At 42.2% G+C, this 9,944-nt stretch overlaps 1 protein-coding gene across 1 annotated transcript in view; it reads left to right on the plus strand.

Moving 5' to 3' along the window:
- tbck (TBC1 domain containing kinase) overlaps positions 1-9,711 on the plus strand; it is an 88,310-nt gene extending 78,599 nt beyond the window's left edge. Inside the window, exon 26 of the mRNA XM_083634554.1 lies at positions 9,292-9,711. Coding sequence (XP_083490680.1) covers positions 9,292-9,402 — 111 coding nt within the window. The 3' untranslated portion in view covers positions 9,403-9,711. The remainder of the gene's footprint in view (positions 1-9,291) is intronic.
- Positions 9,712-9,944: the final 233 nt, after the last annotated feature.

Consider the following 9,944-nt stretch of genomic DNA (forward strand, 5'->3'; position numbering starts at 1 on the left):
GAGGAAGGGGGGAAGAGAAAAATACATAAGAGTCCTACAGGCCTGTTTCTACCCAGGTTGGAAGAACTGTGGTTTAGTATGATAGGGTGATGGGGAATTTACCTGCAGAGAGACTGGGGGGGAGATAAAGCTGTTTTTAAGTTGTTTATGGTTCCTATATTCATGAAGTCAGCACACGGCCTTAGCTCCACAACAAATTGCGGCTTTTTATGCCTTTCAAGTTTTGCAGAGTAATCACTCTGTAGAATTATCCAGCGCTTTATGCTAAAGCACCGTGCAAAATCAGCATTGTCGCACATGCATTAATATGATGAATGTGATTAGCTTTTTCTTTTCTTTTTTAGAAAACCTTCATAGTTTTTCAAACAGCATGGCCGGTGAGCATCACAGGAAATGTTTATCTGCAGAGATAAGATAAGATAAGATGCTGTTTTGCTCTGTAGACTTATCAGGGTGAAGTCTACAAAAAAAAGAAATCCCCCACGCGATTAGCGAGAATAAATCATCAGACATTTCAGTTCAGCTGATCAGCAAATAACAGGCTGGTTAAAAGGACTCTATTGTGCGTAAATGCCGGTCACATCTCTGTGTGGCGCACCACTGGCACTACCATTAGCTTTGGGTTATAGTCAGGCAGCTTAGCAAATGGATGTGCACGATCCTGACAAAAGCACCAAATTGTTTCCACTTACTGACAATTCCCTTAGCTTTCAATTTTTGATACGATCCACTTCGTTTTTCCACAATTTCAAACTTTGAATTAAGGCCCTAACTTCCACGCTGTTTGTCCGATTTGCATGCAACGTTTTTCCACGTGTTCAGCTGACCTTCTACAAATTTGCCTCAAGGACCCTTGAGATCCACCTGGAAAGTTTTTGAGATATTTTGAAAGATTTGGAAAACACATTTTTGACATCTCCTCCTAGCCCGTTTGACCAATCTCCACCAACATTGCTATGTAGCATCTATGGACCAAGCTCTACAAGTTTTCGGATTTTTGAAATCTCCTTTTGTTTCAAAGATATTAATAGTCAAGCAGCTACAATAGGGGTTCAAGCCTTTTCTGAACGGTACTGAGGTCGCAAAAAAGTATCTGTGGTTCTCAGGACATGGTCCAGATATATCCCTTGATATATTTGCCAAGTTTCATGATCACTGAACAAACGGATGTGGAGTTACGGCCTTTTTGTGTTAGGTCTAAGGTCACCCACGGTTTTGGTGTTTGCGGCACCCTCTTTTGGTCGAAACACACACAATTCAGTACCCATGGTCATTGATGATATCTCTGAACATCGTTTTGTGATGATTCGATAATCGGTCATGAAGTTATGACAATTTAGCTGACAGGCCACGCACTCTCACAACTGTAAGAGTTAATATCTTCGAACAACTTGTAGAGCTTGGTCCATAGATGCTACATAGCAATGTTGGTGGAGAAGAGATTGGTCAAACGGGTTAGGAGATGTCAAAAATGTGTTTTCCAAAACGTTCAAAATATCTCAAAGCCTTTCCAGGCAGATATCAAGGGCAAATTTGTAGAGCAAGGTCAGCTGAACACGTGGACAAAAGTTGCTTGCAAATCAGACAAACAGCATGGAAATGATGGCCTTCCAAAGTTGGATTCTTTTTTCTTTATTTGTGTGTGGATCCTATCAGAAATGGAATGGCTATGGGCAGCATTTAGGGAAAATTTGGTGCTTTTGTCAGGAACATCCACATCCATCTCAAATCAAGTACTAAGCTGCCTGACTAAGACTATTAGGGCGGTGAGTCCACTTGCACCATGGCGAGGCATTTAAAACAGACTGTGGCTGCACCCGCATAGATGGTTAACCACGAATAGTTCTCTTTGATTCCACCACTGAATCACCTATATCTACTGTATCTATCTACAGTATCTATCTATATCTATCTATCTATCTATCTATCTATCTATCTATCTATCTATCTATCTATCTATCTATCTATCTATCCTTTCTATCTATCTATCTATCTATCTATCCTCTATCTATCCACAGTGTCTGTCTGTCTCTCTTCTCTCTCTCTCAGTGAAGGGACTGTTTGCTGGCCTAGTGGCCTTTTCCATCGCAAATAAGTCCGTCCTGAGGCATTATGATGCACAGTTTTGATGTGGATGTGAAATCAGAATGTGAAATCGTGAAATTACATGATGTAATTGCCATTGCATGCTGAGGAAGGGCTGCTGCGCAAAATGTCCTTTGTGTGGCAATAAATATTTGTCAACGTGGAGTGGAGTGTCCTCCTTATTTGATTCATAGTCCAGATAACAGTAATACAAGAAAAGAGTCTGCACACTGTAGCTCCCATTTAAGCTGATTTATTTAACCCGTGACGTGTCGAGCTCACGCTCTTCTTCAGACATAAAACATATACATGTATAGACACCATCATTCTTAAATAGTCCAGATACGCCGGTTGCACCAATAGGGCGTAAGCCTTTTTCTCACTAAGACCGGTTGTAAATATTACGCCTGGTCAGGAGGAGGCGTAAGGTGCCTGTGCCTGTAGAGATCTCCGTGGTAGTATATCAGCGGAGACCTGATGTGATTGAGTCCTCACCGTCCTCATTGTCGTAAAGTCGCCTTCGAAGCATGACGTTCGATTATAACGAACTAGTTGTGTGACTTAGCCTTCCCAAATGTTGAGGGTCGTTTTTTAGAATTTAATACATAGAATTGGGAACGTTAGATTCAATTTCATTCAGACTGCCTGGCACTAATCGCCGCCATTTTCCCCCCGGAGCTTCCACAGGAGGAGGGGGGTGGGAGGAGGGAGGGTGTAGTGACGCACATACAGTAGTAGTGGGTGACGGCGCGAGGCACATTTTTGGGCCAATCAGGGCACATTCCCTGGCAATTCACATGGACGCGCATTGCTACGACCAGCGTAGTTAAGACCAGGCATAAGCCCTATTCGTGCAACAGGCGTAAATCCACTCTAAAGACTGGTCTTAACTAAGACCGACGTAGGAGTTACGACCAGGCATAGTTAAGACCACTTGGTGCAACTGGCCCCAGATGATCTGTATAGCATACCACCAACATGAATGGACAATGATGTAAATGTTCGGACGTCCTGACTGTTATTAGCACATGTGGCTAGGTGTAGGGTTCAAATAGAGGTCAGCACTTGCATAGAAGCAAGAGCAGAATATCACTCTGATGCAGAGAGACAATTTTTGAGGGCTGTGCTGTAATTCACCATGTCATATTTCTTCAAATGTTATGTGTCATACTTCTTAAGGTGCTTGTCCACTTGTCCAGACTTTTCCACGCTTCCCATTCATTGTGTATGGGAGCAAGGCCGGATTAACCATAGGGCAACCGGGGCAGGTGCCCTATGGTAGGTGCCCTATGGTAGGTGCCCTCCACAGAACTATGACACAAATCTAAGACCAATCAGGACAAAATAAAATGTGTTTCCAAGAAGATTAAGTCTGATGATTTAGTCTCATTGGATGCCTGTGGGCAAGTGGTGACCAGGGGCGCGGGAAGTGGGGGTGCTTGTGGTGCTGCGGCACCCTCTGCTGTTTTGTATTGGAAATGTAATGTCAATTATTTTTTCATCATTGTAAAGCCACAGCACAGTGAAGAGGATATTAATGTGAAGATTAGCCTCTTCCTTTTGCTCTCAGAGTGCATCAGATTCATGCATTTTACTTTAAAATGTACAAAATTTCTTTGTACATTTAAAAAAAAACCCAGTCAGACTAATATCTTTATCCTGCTGGTGCTACCTCTTTGCAAAGCCTACAATCGCCTATGAGTGAGTGAGAAACTGAATCTCAGAAACGGAATAATAGCATAACAGTATAATACTAATGTTAATTTAAAATGAGATATTCCTCTAAATATGGCGAAAAAACATCCAAACATCCGGACGATGGGTAGGGGGGCCCCTGGGAGCTTCAGTGCCCAGGGGCCCCTGGGGGTGTTAATCTGGCTCTGTATGGGAGGCAGCCATGCAATGCATTGTGGGGCAGGCGGGGCGTTTCGAGAGACGGAGCGGTGCAGTGCCCGCTCTTCATTTGCATAAAGTATTGCTCCAGACTATTTTATGCAAAATAGGTCCGTGCCCCACGCCTCCCCCCTCCCGATTCCATACGTTATTTTTAACGAACCGTTGTAAATCCAAAACAAAGGCAGACACTGCATGGCATATGGGCAGCCTTTTTCATATAGGTAGAGACAAAGTTCAAAGTTTTCCTTCCGCATCAAGACGCTATTCAGACGTTGTTCGTCCAATCAGGTGCAGCAAGGAACAAATATTGAAGCCCACCTAAGCATGCAATTCTGGGGAGCGGGATGGCCCCTTGTGTGACAACACGAAACAATGGACACACACATCGTCACATCATTCTTTTCCATTCTCAGTCAAGCGTCCTGTGTGTTTCCACTACCCCCCCCCCCCCCATCGCAATATGAACATGCGCAATAAACACATCGCAAAGACTGCCTGAAACACATTGAATAACAAAAGTGGTTTTATTTACATGCGTCATGCATTCCCACTCAGCATCTGATCATTTTGTCTTGTGTTGTAAATCTAGCGTACACCTTTCCCTTGCAACAGTGCGCTCCGCCCCTCTGCCAAAGCCCAAACACGCTGTGTGTAGTTTCAGCTAGAGTCTCAGTGTGTATTTCATTTCTTTATTCAGTGGGCATAGGCTATGTTTGGGGTCTATGTTTAGCATTATTAAAGCAGAAAGAGATATGAACTGTATAGCTAATATGCATACTTTAATATTTGTTTATTTATCGCAAGTCGTATCGTCATCGCTATATTGAACAATGTTATCGCACATCGCAGATTTTCCTCATATGGTGCAGGCCTAATTCAAATAATATTTTCCATTATAGTTTTGTCACAGAGAGCTTTTTATTTATTTATTTATTTTATTTTTACTATGTGGAAGGGGGGATCTAAAATGTGTGGTGGTCTGCAAAAACCCTTCACATGGTGAAAATTTGTCATTTTAATTTTTTGATATTTCCATAAATTAGAAACTCCTCTCTATATAACTTTTTGAATGACTGAGATAGCTCTCTCAGATCAAAAGTTATGAGTATTTTAATCAGTTGTTAGAAAACAACTGATAGGAAGCATCTTCACCTTTCTAATAACTGGAGGCACCTCGGCACAAGACAGGAAACATCTGAACAAAACGGTACGCACGGCATAAAAAAGGAGCTCCCATGCATCCCTTATACTGAGATCTACACCATCAGACTCCTCTCACCCTCTTTAACTTTCTCCCTTCTTTTAAAAGACTGAGAAGCATCGAAACCAGAATAGCCAGGTTCTGTAACAGCGCCTACCTACCCCGAGGCTGTTCGTGCCCTCAACTCTTAATCCTTAATGTGCTGTGAGCTTACTCCTCTCTGAATTCTGATTTCTTCTGTGACACACAGTGTGACACTGTGACACCTGTTCTTTTCTGTGATACATTATAATTTTATGTATACAATGGTAATACACCATAGCTGGTCGTGGTACAGGTAGCCTCCCTGTGGGAGTGTTGTTTTAATTATGTAATGTATTGTTGCTCTAATTACCGGTATGTATTATTGCGCTTTCATGCACTTTTTCTATTTTTATGTCCTAATGTGTTTCTTCTTGTCCTTTGTTTCTGTGTGAGCTCACCAAACCAAATTCCTATCAATGATGTTGAATTGCAATAAAGTATTGAAACTTGAATTATCTGTAGACGAGGAATATGTATGAATTACCTGGCAGTAAAGGAGAAAAGGCAGGAAATTCTCTAAGAATTGTTTCCTAATCCAATTTCAGCATCAAACCACTCTTAATGTGTCGCCATAAGGTCACTTATCGCTCGTGCACACTACCCGACGGTTGCTGTGTTGTAATCAGGAGTCCTTGTGTCGTTGTGATTTTCACACTAAAATGACTGAGGTCAGTGAATCCCCGACGAGTCCACAAACGCAGTCTCACAACGGCTTTATTCTTTCTAAACACATACTCGCACAACATATACGAGTCATTCTACGCATTTGGTTCAAAGGGAGATTTATTAAGTCCAAGTCATTAAGTTTGCCGCTATCTCGAATATTATTTTGTGTTTCAATAGATAATACAATGATCTTTAAACATCTAAGATTTGCATAGCTACTTAAATTCTTTTTAAATTTGCTTTTTGGTTGTGGGACAGCAGTGTGTACCAATCCCGTAGAATGGCCTCCTCTGTCAGACCACTTGCCTGCTTGTACCCTGCAGACAGCAGACTACGCGCTGCTCTCCTGCTTGTACCCTGCAGACAGCAGACATCACCCCGGCCATGTCTGCCGCACTACGCGCTGCTCTCCCGACACAACCAGATATTTAGCCTGCTAGATATCTGTCGGACCTCTGTGAGCTCCCCACTCGCGTCTTTGAACAGTTCACTCAAGCGGCGATTTGCGAGCATCGAGCCAGCGTGATTTGCCTCTGATCTGGGGGAGGGGGGGGGGTCTGATGGTTGTCACCGAGCTCCAAAAACAGCTTACCGAGGGCTCGGAGCAGCTAGTCTGAACCAGGCATTACTGTAAATTGTGCAACACACTAGACTGGGAGAAAAGAGGGGGGTGGGGTGCCATTACTTTTATAGGTGCTATCCCTGATGACACGGCTGTATATTATATTATTATATATTATATTCTATTATTATATATATATTTATAGGTGCTATCCCTGATGACACGGCTGTATATTATATTATTATATATGATATTCTATTATTATATATATTTATAGGTGCTATCCCTGATGACATGAAGGGATACATTTGACCACAGGTTGGAAGAATTTGCTTGGATGCAAGATCTGTGTTTTTGTTTTGTTTTTGTTTTTGTTTTTGTTTTTGTTTTTGTTTTTGTTTTTGTGTGTGTGTGTGTGTGTGTGTGTGTGTGTGTGTTTTCAACCTTTAGTGATAGTAGGAATGTACAGTAGGTTTTCCAAGTGAACGTATCATCAGCAAGTGCACCAAATGAAGAGTTTAACCCTGGGCAAATGTAAAAGCATCCATTGTTAGAAATATGATTTATGCCACAATTACCTTGACAGTGAGACCCTGTAGGAACTTTTCATGTACTGTACAGTTATGTAAGTTGTTAGTTCCCAACTGTTACTCGCACAGCGGTTAACGTACAGCCACAGAATAGTCCTGGGAAAGTCCTGGGGGGTGATGAGTCAAGGCCCCCACACATAGGCCTACCTATGGTCTGTGGTCATGTGTCTGCGCCCGCTGGGCCATTCTTTCCCTATGGGGAGAGCCCTGCCGCTCAGCTATGCGGCACCTCTACCCTACCCTCCCGCTCGAATTTGCCTACGAGCGCTGCGCTCATAAGTTCAAATTATTTCAACTTTGACCTTGTTACCGCTGGTCTTTCATGATGAGCACAACCAATGTCGCCGCAACAGCTACTGCTGCTCTCTGAAGGCAGTTTAACACTCTAATTATTCCAATGTACCTTGTATTGACTGGTACCTGTGCAAATGGCAATAAATCTCTCCAAGTCTAAGAGGGTACACTATCCCATGTTTTTTGGTTTTGTCCTTCACTATCTGGATTCTGGGCCAAAATATTTGATTGGTAGTCTAAGGCCTATAAAATAACCCTTCAGCCGGAGGTGGAACTCGCCATCTTGGGCTGCTCAGAATCCTCTCTGCTCCTCCCTACGGCTGTACAACAGTCTCTGATGCAGGGGACGTCTATTGCCAAGAGACTCATTCTGAAGGAGTGGAAGTCCCCCTCTCCACCTTCTTTTCAGCTGTGGCTGACGGACATTATCTCAGTTATACATATGGAGAGACTCTGGTTCCTGAGGACCAATTCATTTAGGAAATTCACAATGATCTGGGATACATTTCTAGCCTACCGGTACTTAGATGAGGTTAAGAGTGACAAGTAACTTGCTCAGCTGACTTCTCATGGACCCCTTGCACGGGATTCCACGCACATGGCTGGTACTGCCATGTTGTAACATTAATGTTGATTTGTATGTTTTGTTTTTGTTTTTGTCTGAGCCTGTTTTTGTTTTCTATGTTTTGAAAAAAAATATATATATTTAAAAAAAATCTCTCATTGGAGAATAACGTACAGTACTGCAGGGATGACGTATTTTTGTAGGCTTAACCAGAAATCGCCGCCATTTTGGTTCGTTCATGGGGTTTTAGAATTGGGATTTCACTTAAATGCGTCAAATAAGGTCTGTGGTTAACAAAAGTTTATGGTAACGCAAATTTGGGTTCAGCAGGATCATTTTCAAAAATATTAATCACTATTATGCCTTTTGAAGCATTTTCTAAAAATCTTGTAAAAGAAAAACGCATTTACGTTCCAAAAGTCATAAAAGTTATTAACGTTTGTGAAGATTCTCCTGCTGAACGCAAATTTGCGTTCCCATAAACTTTTGTTAACCACAGACCTTATTTTATGCATTTAAGTGAAATCCCCATTCTAAAACCCATTCACTTTTCCCCTGATGAACCCGGAAGTATACTTCTGGACTCATTCCTGCGGTTCTGTATTTGCTTATATGCAAGATCTGGTATTCAGCTGATGGCCTTTTTCTTCTTCTTTTCTTTGCAACCTTTAGTGATAGTAGGAATGTGTTGGTTTTCCAGGTGCATCAGTGAAGAATTTCCAATGAAGAGTTTAAACCTGGTCAAAATTAAACGTATGTACAGTATATTGGAAATTGGATTGATTACCACAATTACCTTGGTCACGACCTGGCTCAGAGGAAGGACAAAATGTGGAGACCACACATGACTCTTGAAAAATCGAAGTAAATGTATTTACATAATGTAAATAAAATGTGCAATGAGTAAATCAGTGTGTGCAGTGCGTGGATGGGTGAGAAAAGTACAAATTAACAAACTCAAATCGAACGCACACAGGTGTCAGAGATCTCGCTTGATGAGCCTCTACCAGTCTATCCAGATCCCAGGCCAAGGGGCTGTCACCTTCACAGTAACTTTTTATCTACTGAGAAATCATACCCATAATTTGTGTCAGAGAATATTTGAACATCATTAGAACCTTCTCAAGTTTAGATGTGGTTGTGTTAGATGTTATTATTTCCCAGCTGCTACTCCCACAGCGAGGGGAGTTTCGCACAAGAATTCCAATGTGTACTGCCTGGTACAGTACCTGTGCAACTGGCAATAAAGCTATCTCTCTAAGTCGTAAGTATCTGATTTGGAAACGGATTCAATCCACTACAGAAAGATTTATTTCTTCTTCTTTTTTTTCACTTTGCCTCTTCCCAGTTTGCAACCCACCTGGTCAAGGTCAACTTCCCGCGGGTTTGTATCCTGGATGGAGGGATCAACAAGATGAAGCTCACTGGACTCCTGACGGTCCCCTCACCCCAGATCTGACCTCATGATCCTCCTGAGGGTCCCTTCACCGCAGATCTGACCCCATGATTCTCCTGACTGTCCCCTCGCCCCAGAACTGACCCCATGATCCTCCTGACGGTCCCCTCACCCCAGATCTGACCCCATGATTCAGCTTTCGATGGAACTCTGAACTTCACATGATCAAAAGGGAGTAGGCTTGAGGAAACACCCTCTCCTCCCCTGCTTTTCTGTCATAACATGAGGATGAATGGATCAATTCTTTTCTGTGAGATTGTATTGTACAAGTCAAGTCAAGTTTATTTGTTTAGCACATTTCATACACAGATGCAGTTCAAAGTGCTTCACAAAATGGATGACATAAGAAAAATAAATAAAAAAGAAAGAGGATAAAATAGACATTTCATAACAGCTTTGTCTTTATACTGTAGTTTGGACGTCAAGCATACCCTCTACTGATACCTTGCGTCTTCTGTTGCCCGTACATGCCACAGCATTGGGTTTGCATAAAATCAGATAGAGGCAATTCAAAGTGCTTCACATAAGATGGTCGACACAAGAAA

Source organism: Poromitra crassiceps, assembly GCF_964638095.1.
Source record: "Poromitra crassiceps genome assembly, chromosome: 4".
In the NCBI taxonomy this organism is placed as follows: Eukaryota; Metazoa; Chordata; class Actinopteri; order Beryciformes; family Melamphaidae; genus Poromitra; species Poromitra crassiceps.